Source organism: Limulus polyphemus, unplaced genomic scaffold (assembly GCF_000517525.1).
Source record: "Limulus polyphemus unplaced genomic scaffold, Limulus_polyphemus-2.1.2 Scaffold3934, whole genome shotgun sequence".
Taxonomy (NCBI): Eukaryota; Metazoa; Arthropoda; class Merostomata; order Xiphosura; family Limulidae; genus Limulus; species Limulus polyphemus.
Window position 1 is genome coordinate 37539 of NW_013669544.1, and position 14009 is coordinate 51547.

General features: G+C 32.2%; 1 protein-coding gene across 4 annotated transcripts in view; it reads left to right on the forward strand.

Annotated features, from left to right (window-relative positions):
- LOC106470308 (protein SSUH2 homolog) overlaps positions 1-14009 on the forward strand; it is a 100472-nt gene that overhangs the window by 35770 nt on the left and 50693 nt on the right. For all 4 annotated transcript variants that reach the window (XM_022398910.1, XM_013930853.2, XM_022398912.1 and 1 more), the window contains exon 2: positions 2274-2378. In XM_022398910.1, the coding sequence (XP_022254618.1) occupies positions 2274-2378 (105 nt within the window). The remainder of the gene's footprint in view (positions 1-2273; positions 2379-14009) is intronic.

The window sequence follows — 14009 nt, forward strand, 5'->3', positions numbered from 1 at the left end:
CTTAAAATTATAAGAGTTTAGCTGTTAAGTTGAAGCAACTCTTCAGTAATGAGATTGTTTTCACAAATACACCAAATTTTAGTTTTCATACATTTTTCACATCATAATTCAAAGTGAAGTAAATGTGAATAATAACAGACTCGGATATATCTTTGTCTTTAAAAACCCGTACCAGCATGGTTGTGGCTAACGCAGCGTACAACGTCCTCAGGTTGCGTCTTTATGCTGGATTTACCACCTCCATATTTGCTGTGTGTTTTGAAGCCGAAAGCAGTCTTTTATTCCCTGAAGTGGCAGAGTTGTTAGGGAAAACCCGTACCAGCATGGTTGTGGCTGACGCAGCGTACAACGTCCTCAGGTTGCGTCTTTATGCTGGATTTACCACCTCCATATTTGCTGTGTGTTTTGAAGCCGAAAACAGTCTTTTATTCCCTGAAGTGGCAGAGTTGTTAGGGTGAATTTTGTAAAATATATGGAATAATTTTTATGCTGACTTTTTCAGGTGAAATTAATAATTGTCTTTACATGGCCAAAGTTTCTACTGTAAATTAAGATTACAGTTCAAAAGTTGAAATGTGTGTTTTTATTTTGCTGAATATTGCTAGGAGCACTGACGCAAAGTATTTTTTAAAACTTTTTTATAATTGTTATTCTTTTTATTCATTTTTTGTATTAAATGCACCAAGAAAATACTATTTATGAATCTGTTATAAATACAACAACAACAACAAAAAATACACCTTCAGGCTAGATTTTAATTTATTTCGGTAATAGTACTAATACTAATTATCTGTATCGACCTATAAAATCTTAATCGGTGCACTCCTACTTATAACGTTAAAATTAAGGTTTCGATACTTGTGGTGGACACAGAACAGATAGCTTAATGTGTAGCTATGTGTTTAACTACAAAGGATCAAACAAAAGTAGCCCACGAGTTAGCGGTGGGTGTTGTTGTCTTGCTGCCTTTTCTGTACTAAATCAGATCAAAGTTAAAGATGGCAGTGTATCAAGCATCGCTTTGACCCAAAATTCTGAACTCTTATTGTTAAAGTAGGAAAAATTGTCTTGAATGCTAAAATTACTAAAATATTACTTTACTAGTATCAAGTTGTTTGTGCGAGTTCATATAATTATCGATGTTAATGATATCGGTTTAGATTGTCAAACATCCTTTGATTTTTTTAAAATTTATTTTACTCTTCTTAATCAAAGGCTCAGTGTTAACCAAAAACTGGCTTTGTTAGTTTCTCTTCGCGTTCAGTGTTTCAACCGAGTTTCGTACTTTGTTTGTCCTCTTAATAGTTTTTTTAATGGATAATCTGAAACATCTTCCTCAACTAGAATTGAAGATCCATAGCAGATGACAACCTTTAATAGTCGCTCTTCAGAAAGGCAGTGGTGATCCATAGCAGATGACAACCTTTAATAGTCGCTCTTCAGAAAGGCAGTGGTTACAGATAAAGGATGTGCTACTGTTGACTTAGACTATTAAACCACTGCCTTTCTGAAGAGCGACTATTAAAGGTTTTCATCTGCTATGGATCGAAGCTCCCGAATATAAAAGTCGATACTTGCCACCTATGGTTATGAAATGTTTGTACGGTGTTTGTTCTTTGTTTTATATGGGAAAAAGTTTTAATTGTTGAACATAATATTTAAGTTTATGAAAAGGTATTGCTTAGGGGCCGAGCGTGACCTAGTAGTGTAGCTTATTGGACTGTGAATCCGAGGTTTCCCGGTTTGCGAATCGTTGTTGCCAAAACCGCTCCGCATTTTGGGCCGCGGGTGCGTTACAAGAGTGACGGTCAAATCCCACTGTTTGATCATACCATAGTAGTAAAAGACTTAGCAGAGCATAATGTTGACGATTTGTCTTGCTTCTAGTCTATCAGTTCACAATTAAGGACAGTTATGCGAAGATAGCCTTTTGTGGAACTTTGCGCTAACATTCTGAAACCCTTAATGCGTATTGCTCATTGAATTACTGTGAAAATTATATCTTGGCATATAAATGTATATCTTTTTATACATGTTTTACTTCTGCAGCTTGGAAGTGGCTAGTTCACTATTATTTTTGTTGTCTTTAAGAATCAGCCCATATTTATGTAAATGACATATAATTTTCTTTTTTGTTTTATCTTTTAGCCTAAATTTCTATGTCCTCTGATCTTGAGAGATAGAAATGTTATTTTTGAAAGAGTATAGTTTATGTTCAGCAAGACCAAATGGGGTTGACATTCTAGTCACGTGTTTGATTTTCTGTTTTTAAGTCACTCCACCACCAGATGCTGTTGATGATGAACCCGAACCCTCTGCACCACCTTTGGAACTCATGGACAAAGTTAGTGGATATGAATATGTCTCGTTTGAAGTGGGTAAGTTTTATTTCTCTTATGTTTTTGTACAATATTTCTTAAGTATGGTTTAGAACATAAGGTTTTATGCCGATTTACCATATAGTTTATTTTTCAAATGTGCAAGATTTTTTTAAATTGTACACATGTAAAGTTTTGTTTCTTGAAATATACAACTTAAAAACAACATTGTCGAAATATTGATAAGGCAAGTAGTTTAATCATTTGTCAGGCGTTGGTTTGGTTTTCTATTAAAATTGTATAAAATGCTTAATGTGCAATATATCCCGATCAACTTTATTATACTAATGTTGTTTCGAGACGGCTTGAATGGGTTAGACCCCTACTGTAAAGAATCTGGCCCAAATATAAAACCTGAAACTAATAACGTTTAGTTTTGTAATAATGATTCTGTTTGACTTGTTGACGATAAATTTCAACAATAAGCAAACAGCGCACAGTCCAATTGTTTTAAAATAATATATTAAAACAAGTCAAACGTATATACAAATGTTCGTTACACTGTTGGTTACCACAGTTGTATTCAGAGCTTTAAATAATCGTCTCTTTTTTTCATCAAAGTCCACACAGACTGGTTCAATTACTTTAGAACCCTTTGACAAGACAAATTATTTCTTCTTTAATATGTGATAATTTCACTTTAAAAACCTTCACAAATACGTTTTTATGACTGCCCTCCCCAGTGGTATAGCGGGATGTCTGTCGACTTACAACGCTAAAAACCGAGTTTTGATACCCGTGGTGGGCAGAACACAGATAGCCCATTGTGTAGCTTTGTGCATGACTACAAATAAACAAACAAACTCTTTATGGCTAAACTCCCGATCACAAAGTCTAGATCTAATTAACTATCTTTCTATCTATCTGTGTCTTACTCAAACTGGCCTGGCATGGCCAGGTGGTTAGAGCGCTTGCCTCGCAATCAGAGGGTCGCGGGTTCGAATCCTCATCACACCAAACATGCTATAATATGACAGTCAATCCCATTATTCGTTGGTAGCCTAAGAGTTGGCGGTTTTGCACTGCTAAATTATGTCTGGTGTATTAACACTTCGTTTGTTCAAATAATTACGAAGTATACTATCAATAACGCAAATGGGGAAGTCATTCTTACAGAAAAAACTATTATTGGATTCTTCATGTAACACTCCATTGTGCAAGGTCTGGCATGTCCTGATGGCAATCTGCGGGTCTCGAGTTCGAAAGCTGTCACCGAATATGCCCGCCCTTTCAGCCTTTGGAGCGTTATGATGTGACGGCTAATCACACTTTTCGGTGGTACAAAGAGTAACCCAAAAAGTTGGCAGTTGGTGGTGTCGACTAGCTGCCTTTCATCTAATCTATCAGTTCTAAATTAGTTACGGCTAGCGCAGATAGCTCTCAAATAGCTTTGCGCGAAATTCCAAAAACGAACAAATCATATGAGCTAGGTGTTTTAAAATCACAATGAAACAATATCTTAACCAGATTTTCTTTAAACAAATTAGGAGTAAAACCTGCAAAACAAAAATACAAACTTTTAATAGCACTTTTGGAGTGAGCATTATTGTTGCTGATTAAAGTGTTTAAAGTGAATGTTTATGATCTTCTTGATGTTCTACTGTAAATTTTATACTGCTGTATCTAGCGTTCAAATACTGGAGAAATTGAGAAGCTTGACCAGAATTCTCAAATATTGTACAAGTGAGATTAACATACCTACGATAGCAGACAGGTTTAAACTGTTGCGTGCAATTTTGTAACCACATTAAAACGACGACTTATTCATTTTTTTTTTGGCTACACATGAAAGCTTTAACTGTGACAAAGTTCATCATGAGACAAAAATTTTATTCCAAATACCCGTTATATATATATTTCTTAAGCTGTCTTCTAGAGACATCTATAGCATCAAAAGCATTTCCGTAGAATTAATACTTTCGTGTAGTTCTGGTTTCAACTTATTTGTTAGAAGACTCTCCTTAATCCTTGAATATATGCCCCCCAGTGGCACAGCGGTATGTCTGCGGGCTTACAACGCTAGAATCCGGGTTTCGATACCCGTGGTGGGCAGAGCATAGATAGCCCATTATGTGGTTTCGTGCTTACTTTAAAAGCTCCCCAGTGGCACAGCGTCACGTCTGTAGACTTACGACGCTAGAAACCGGGTTTCGATACCCGTGGTGGGCAGAGCACAGATAGTCCATTGTGTAGCTTTGTGCTTAATTACAACCTAAAAAACCTTGAATATAATTCATCATTATCTCTGGAAATAATTTTAAAACCATTTTGATTTGGTGGCTCATTACATTCAATTCAAGCGTGTTGTTTGATATATTCTTTAATTCTGGATTCCAAGGTTATCATTATAGAACCTATATATATATCTAGAATTACATCTGTGACATATATGTTGACAAAAAATCTTAGAATTCTGCAATTTTGGTACTTCACCCTTCACATTAAATTTTTGTTTAAGTTTTAATATAAAAATTAACTAAACTTGTGGACATGTCCGTCTCAATATTCGATTAAATTGTTTTTTAACTTCAAAGGATTTGTTCCTAGAAAAGGTAAATAAATAAACACTTTATGTTTATGAACAGTAGTAGTTCTTATTTCTGAAGACATATTGTTTCTTCAAATAATTACAATTTTATCAATAACATTACTTTGGAACTCATTTTCCATCAAAATTATTTTAATCTAATTAAATTATTTTACTAAGCTAGTAAACGTACAACTTTTGTTCTATGCTCTAAGTATGAAGACCTTAGTTAGATGAAAATTACGAATAAATCAATAATAATTAAAATATAAACCTGTAAAAGTCTTATGATAAGTTTCACATTTAAATATCCCATTTTTATTTTCAATCAATACATCTATTAACGGTAGTTTATATTCTTCTTGATGCACACTTGTAAATATTTTTTTTTATGTTTACTACTTAAATATCCCAAATATATGTTGCATATATTTTCTGTGTTTAAAGACAATAAAAGTATCATCTATATATCTTTTGCAGCAAACAGGTGCAAGTTCTTTAGAACATCCATCTATCCAACGTTTCAAAATAACGTTTATTGATAATTTATTTGTAATGATTTGAGGTTTTTAGTTAATGGTTTTCTAACTACTATTTTCATAAAAACATAAAAATATATTCGCCAAATATCACACCAATCTTGAAACTATAGCGACACCATTAATATCAATAGATATCTTTGCACTTTAACCTTTATTAACAGTAGGATCATTATACAATTTCGCAAATTTAGTAAAACTCTTAATCTATCTTCAGCTTTCTTTAAATAACCACCTTTATTTAATATTACAATGTTATTTTCTTTATCAGATTTAGAGATCATAATACTCTCATATTTACTTAAATTTCTTTAATCTGTAAATTCTTCATGACTTAAATTAGTTACATTTTTGTATTCACAATTATAGTTATTAAAAGTAGTAAGAAATATACCATTATTCTGAGCTATTAAATTTAGAAATATCGAAAAATCACATCAAAATTTTTCTAAAAGTAAGTTACATATTATTTTTCTTAATGAAAATAACGTTTAAAATTATTTTCTTAAAATCAGTGGTAAATCTGAAGGCTAATAACATCAAAAAACCGGATCTCGATACCCGAGGTGGGCACAGCTCAGATAGCCCATTGCGTAGTTTTGCGCTTAGCAACAAACGCAAAAAAACATTTCCCCATTTTCTTAACTTTTATTCCTCAGGTTCGATACTCTAGATAGTATAATGAATATAGTAAACCCGAATTACTTAGTTTTGAGATTAAACGAAAAATCAACTATCGAAATCTTTATCAAGATTACCCACAGAGGCAAGCATATTATATGAAAACATAATAAAACGTTTGGACTTTGTACGCTTAAAAATTTTATTGAATCAAAAAGTAATAACATTCTTTTAAACTTTAAAGGTTAGAGAGAAACATCTTGTTAAGTTAAACAGTTTGAGACAACATTCAGGTCAAAAATTCATATATATAACAACCTGATAGTGTAATAACTCAAAGTATGTTTTGAGTGATGTTAAAATGAAAATTTTAGTTCGTGGTTTTAAATTTAGTATTCCTAATAATCTTAAGTTTGAAGATTATTTTATACAGTTTGAACAGTTTTTGTAATTACTATCACAACAACCTATCTAGTGTAAATCTGGTCAAACTTAGTAATATTAGAATTCAGATTAGTGGTATAGCTCTTACTGCTTTTAATAAGTATGATTGTGAATACATAAATTTCATTAATTTAAGTCTTGAAAGATTTGCAGCTTTAAGAAATTTAAGTAAATATGAGGGTTTTGCGATCTATAAAATTTGGTAAGGGAACAAGCATTATAATATTAGATAAAGTTGATTGTTGAAAAAACAAAAAAACGCTGACGATATTTCAAGTGATTGTACTAAATTTGTAAAATTGTACAATGATCCTGCTGATAAGAAGCTAAGTTGCAAAGGTATCAACTGAAACTTATGAAAGATAACATTCCTAATGAAATACATTATTTGAACATCAGGTTTAACCAAAGTTCATAAAGAAGTTTTACTACGATCTATTGTTTCTAATATTGAATGAAACCTATAACCATGATTTAGTTGTTGCTTTTTTGTGGAATATCTGAAGAAGTTTACCACCAATGAATAGACTTTAAAGAGCAGTTTTGAATTCTCTCAAGAGACAACTTGTTGAGTTCGACAGTAATGTATTGAATCATTATATACAAGTATACGGTTGGAAGAGACAATACACCTAAGTGCCAACTTGATTTACAACCATATATTCAACAATGTGAATAGTGACACCATTGATCTGATCATATAATTTTCCATTCTGAAGGAAGTGAGATTTTTTAATTGCAATGAATTAAATTCAGAAAAACTGTTTTTGGAATGGCCCAAGCGACGTTCAGCTGAGCTGAATTAAGGAACATTTACCCATATATGGTAAACTGATAATTATAGGATACTCAGGTACTCCAACTATGTCTGTTGTACTAACACTTCGTTTGTTTAAATAATTACCGAGTATTTATCAATAATTAAAATCGGGAAGTCATTCTTACAGAAAAATTATTTCATGTTATTGAATTCTTTATGTAACACCTCATATGTGCTACATATTTTGTAAACAAGGTGAAACAATCTTTACCAAGTTTTCTTTAAACGAATTAGGAATTAAACTTGCAAAATGAAAGTACAAGCCTGTAAACGTTTTTTGTAATACACTTCACATATGAAGTGATCATTATTATTAGTCCTTAAAGTGTAAAAAAATTATGCTCTTCCTGATGCTCTACTGCAAATTTTACACTGTTCAAATATTGGAGAAATTGAGAAGCTTCACCAGAGTTCTCAATAATGATAAATGTATCATCAATATACCTATCATAACATAGGGCTTTAGACTATTGTGGGCAATTTTCTAACCACAGTTTTTCATTTAAAAAATAAAAATAAAAACACCTAAAGATAGACTGACCAAAAATGAAGCCAATCTCGAACCTAGCTGGATATAAAAATTGGGGTACAGGCGTTCTTTGTATGTGCACTATACATATTAAGATATACCTTTGCGGTAACTATCCAATATCAAGGAAAACTTTCTGTCTGTCTGCGGACGTATCTCCTCCTAAACGAGTTAACTGATACAGACCAAACTTGGCATGCTAACTTAGAAGTCCAAAAACAAACTACATTCATATTAAACACTCCTATATATTGAAAAATGAAAATAGTTTATAAAATAAACGCTATATTGTTACTGCAGAAGCTATTATAAATAGTTTAGTTTGAACAAAATCCTACAAGTCAAAGATTGTAAGTAAAAGTTTTTAGTATTTTGGCTTTTCCCCCATAATAACCAAAATATACTGTAATAAAATATCCAGCTACAATGCGGAGAATAAAGATATTGGTGCTGTTTAAGATTCCTGCTCTTTTCTGATTCAAACCATTAAACTTATGGTTTATACTAGGGTTAGAATAAGTGCTTAAGCCTGAATTAAAGAAGTATTTCATAATTACTATATTTTTAGTATATTCTTTCCTTCTTGATGTAGAATATAGTTTTACGTAGAAGCAAAATTCAAGATTATTATTAAGTTTCATGCATTAAATGTACCACATTCAGACAGTAGAAATCCTGACCACATATCTACTGTGAAATGGGCTGCTTTTAAACCAGAAGTGATGCAATTGCTTTTCCATTTCTACCAAGTTTCTCGACTCGACATCTTCTCACTTCCGACCCCTTTGTCCTGTCTTACAACAATATTCTTGGAGAATGAACGCTACAGAAAATCCTCGTAGAGATTTTGCTCATTTTTAGCACATTTGTGTGTGTTTTCAAGAGAAAAAAGATGGACGAGAGCAGTCTCCTTAAAATAACCTACAAAACTTTTAAGGCAAGACTTTTAAAGTGCATTACAAGAGTTTCAAAAAGAAAGCCAATTACGGACTGAGAGATCCCCTTTTACTTGCAGACTTTTACTGGATCTGTCGGGATTTCACCAAGGGCACAGCTGGATACGCAATTTTCCGTTTAAAAAATTAGTCAAATTGCACATCTACTTAATTAACAATGTTACTTTTAATGTTAACGTAAAAGGAAACGGTACGAAAACGTTGCCAAATTTTGTCATGGTAGCGTGAAAAAGTAAAGGTTAAGCATCATAGAACTGAAGTTCATCTATGTCAATAAAACTAAATTTCAGATGAAAACCTTTTTATTTAACCTTTGTTCTAACGTATCAGTTATAATCTTATTTCATTTCAATTACTTGAACTTTCAGAGGAAATAAAATTTGAATGGTTAATTTAATACTATCAGATCGTGGTGAGCTATAGTTATAAAAGGCAACATTAGGCAACTCTGTTACTTGAGTTGTTTCCTGTGAGTCGTCGTGAGGATCTTGATTTTGTTGTACACGTATTAAAAATGTACGGAGAAGAAAGTACTCGAAACTTAGAATTACAATACGTTAAACAGGTCTTGTCTATAGTGTTTCTTGGGTATTTTTAGCTTAGCTTGTGTACTGCCACAACTGTTGTGACGTCATTGTAGTTAAGGGACAATATCCTCAACATAAAAGACTAAAAAACGTTTGCATATCCTCTCTGACTAATTTCGATATATGTACTAGGAAAGTAGAGGCAAACATTTATTACGATCTGAAAAATACATCTGAGTGCAGTTCAAAAATTCTCTGTGTCATTATATACTCTGTTGTGAGAATGCGCAGTTTTTCGGCGCTTTGCACCCACCTTGAAATGGCAATTCTCCCATTACGTCTTCGGATGTGATTATTTGTTTTTTGGTGACTGTTAACGATAATGACGGGAGGTACTGAGTTTTTCACCAAACATGTATCTTTTAAGTTCAAGCAGTCGATTCTATCGAGCCCTAACACTGACCATTTTGAATTTAAGGCTACTAATGTCCCTTGGGTTGTAACTTGCAATATATAGGACGTCCCAAAAAAAAGTTGAATAACTTTTTTATTATTTGAGCTGACAAATTCAGAACAAGATATCTTCTAAAGCCTTGTAAGTTTTATTTAAGTGAATGATTATTGTTATTACTTACATTATTTATCATTATTATTTATGGATGTGTTTTATTGCAGATTTCTGAACTGACACTATTTTTGAGTAAAATGACAACTCCTGAATTGTTCCCTTGGTTTAACTTCTTTGGTTTGTTTGTTTGTTTTTGAATTTTGCGCAAAGGTACACGAGGGCTATCTGCGCTAGCCGTCCCTAATTTAGCAGTGTAAGACTAGAGGGAAGGCAGCTAATCATCACCACCCACCGCCAACTCTTGGGCTACTCTTTTACCAACGAATAGTGGGATTGACCGTCACATTATAACGCCCCCACGGCTGAAAGGATTCGAAACCGCGACCCGCAGATTGCGAGTCGAGCACCCTAACCACCTGGCCATGCTGGGCCGCTAACTTCTCTGTACTTTTATCTTTGGGGCTTTTTGAAAACAAAAGTCTACTATAACAAACCAAGGGATCTCGAAGAACTGATCCTTCGTACCCGTGATGTTGTTACCCATCCCTATAGCTGTGTTGGAAAATATGTTTCCGGAATTCGAATGCAGAATTAGATTGATTATAACTAATGATGGAAGACATGTAGAACTTTATCAATTAAATTAGATCAAACTTACAAGCCATCAGAAGATATTTGGTTGTGACTCTTGTTGTTATTCCAATTAATATAAATGTTATTCAACTTTCTTTTTGGTATATACATTTTGGGACACCTCGTTGTGTCAATTTCTTTAGCTACATTCGATTCATAAATGTAGGTTCTAAAATATACGCTAATTTCGGTTTTGTTCATTTGGACGAAAAACAATTTAACTATAATTTTTTTTACTCCCCAGAGTTGCTTATGTATGTGCTTGTTTAAGCTAATGACAGTATACGAGGCTTTAAACAAAATGCATAATTTTTGCTTCTGTTAAATCTAGTATTATAAATATATAGTTCTGATTGGATAATAAAAGCCCAATGTTACTAAACCCACTTAGTCACTTAGTCATAGCAGACATGTGTTTTTGAAAATGGTCATGAAAAATGTTAGCTTTTCTGATACAATTAATTACTAAGTAAATGTATTATGGAAAATATAGTATTATCGAGCCACACTGTTATTTTTTTAAAAAAGAAGCAACACACAATGAGATAGTCCATAAATGCTTTTGTTGTTTGTTTGTTGCTAAGCGCAAACCTACACAATGGAATATGCGCTGTGCCCATCATGGGTTTCGATAACAGACTTTTATCGTTATAGGCCTTCAGACTTGCCGCTGAGCCACTGGGGGCTCCCTTAAAGGCAGCCGACAGACTTTGATAAGCGACTAAGAATTGTTTCACAAAGCGAAGAGTGTTGTGTGTGACTTTATTTATCTTTACCCATGGTTTTATTTTATAACACTGGTTTTCTTTCAACCAATACGTAACACGTATTTTTTTTCAGAAATTCAACATTCTCCTGTGAGATATGGTCATTAAATTTTTATATGTGAAATTAAAAGTACTTAAGTGTAATGTATATTAATTCCATTCATATTAATTAACGAAATATATTAATTTCATGTAAGTTGGCTATTATATATATTTAGTTGTGACAAGTTAAATAAATATATAAATATATTAATTATTTTTATGTATCATTATTAATAAACCAAACTCATGCCAAAAATAAAAATTAAATTAAATTTTTATCAAATGTAAAAATGCAAATATGATACAGTTTTGGAGGAATATATCTGCGGTCATAGCACCCAAAATCTTTGGGAATATGACGTCTCTCGGAAATCCACCAAAATCACTCAACGAAAAACCAGTTGGATTACAAATTGAAGAAAAATAAAGGTTAATATTAATACAGAATAGTAATGAAATTGAAATTAAATAAGGAGAAGGAGTTGAGCTGTTTAAACCCACGATGACCTGTATTCCACTACCTGTCCGTGTTTGCGACCTGTTGTGGAAAAGGTAATCACCTCTTGATATAAAATAAGAAGAAATAAAAGAATGAAAACTGAATTTAAAAATAAGAACTATATTTCCATCCACAACTCCCTCTATCCATAAAAAATAAGTATAATAATAATAATAACCAACTCATCTTAGGTAAATCAAGAAATATGCATTACTAAGAAAATTAAAACAAATTACAAGTTGGGCAGACGGAAATCGAACTCCATTATCTGTAGTTGATCTTTCCAGGTCCAATAACTTGTGGCACTGTATAATCAAATAATACATCCCAATTTATAGTGATTTTATTACCTTGAACTAATTACCACTTCCTAACAAAGGTCGATAGAAAATTGTTATTTTTACAGTAAAAATATTACCCACTAAAGTATTGTTAGTACCTATTTATAACACACTTTGATATTTATTGAATTTATTTTGTATGATTTTAATACTTTTCGTCATTGAAATCCAATGTAATTTGTATTATTATTCACAATTTACACACTATTTATTAAACTAAAATTCTTGAAATTAAATTCCCGCCTTTCATCAAAAATATAAATATGTATCTTTCTTTATTAACATTTATATCCAAATGTAGATAATGTGCTTGCTAATTACTGTTTCTTCTTTCTACTACCCGATTAGTAGGATATAGTTTAGGTAGATTAAATACAAATTGTGAATTATTAATTGAAATTAAACCACCAATACAACCAAAAATATAGCCAAAAATTTAATATTAGAAAAAAAGATATACACTACTACATTTGTAAAAAAGTTAGTTCCTATGAGTAGTCAAATTATTTATTCATAGATTTGTTTATTCGTTCGAATATAATTATCAAAATTCCAAACCTTAAATAAGTTGTTACATTGTTCTTTACTAGAATGAAAACTATAAGTAACAGTTATACCATCAAAAAATTGATTACAAGTAAATTAAGTACTTATAAAATCATTTAGAACTATTTTTGTATAAATAGTTACAAAATGATAAGTAAAAATGATTTTTTAGGAGCAATTATACCATTATCCTTAATTTAAAATAAATAGGCAACAAAAATTAAAATTTTAACAGAAAGTAGGGATCGTTGGTTATTCGTAGAATTGCTATAAGAAGTATCCAAAACAAAATAAATGCTGCAATAAAAAGTACACAAACAAGTAAAGTGATACTAGTTGGGTAGATTTTAAAACGATTTTGAATCCCTACTTTGGTTGGGAAACTTAGACTGCTTCATTTAGCATTGTGATCCGTATATAGCTAAAACAGCATAGAAACAAACTACACGAAAAATTCAAAAATTCCTATATCACTAAAGATGGTGGGAAAACACTTGGTTACTGGTGCAGAAGGAAAGATAAGTAAAAATCATTGCATCCAGAATTAAGCGGAAAGATAGTCTTCACATAGAACTGTAAGAAAGATTCAAAATTGACAATAAGATTTTACCATACACGTGTCTCAAGTTATACACCGTCCATAGCAGTCACACATTCAACGATAATTCAAAAGCAACGACAGGGAGCCAACCACCTAGAAAAAGACGATCTAAATACTTAATCTTTGAATTCAACTTGAACTATCTCATTTATGACAATAAAGGCCTAAAAATCCGAATAGATGAAGGGAAAAGTGTTGTTTAGGGTAGAATTGTGGAGGTAAAACAGCATGTACTAGAGACTGCGATGAAAAAAAAGAGTTGATCTGCCATCAATATTTCCAGCGAGTTTCTCTAATATGAAGACTTCCGACAGTTCCATTTATTGTGCTCGAAACTAGTTTCTCTAATATCAAGACTTCCGACAGTTCCATTTATTGTGGTCGAAACTAGTTTCTCTAATATCAAGACTTCCGTCAGTTCCATTTATTGTGGTCGAAACTAGTTTCTCTAATATCCAGACTTCCGACAGTTCCATTTATTGTGGTCGAAACTAGTTTTCTAATATAAACACTTCCGTCGGTTCCATTTATTGTGGTCGAAACTAGTTTCTCTAATATCAAGACTTCCGTCAGTTCCATTTATTATGGTCGAAACTAGTTTCTCTAATATCAAGACTTCCGTCAGTTCCATTTATTATGGTCGAAACTAGTTTCTCTAATATCAAGACTTC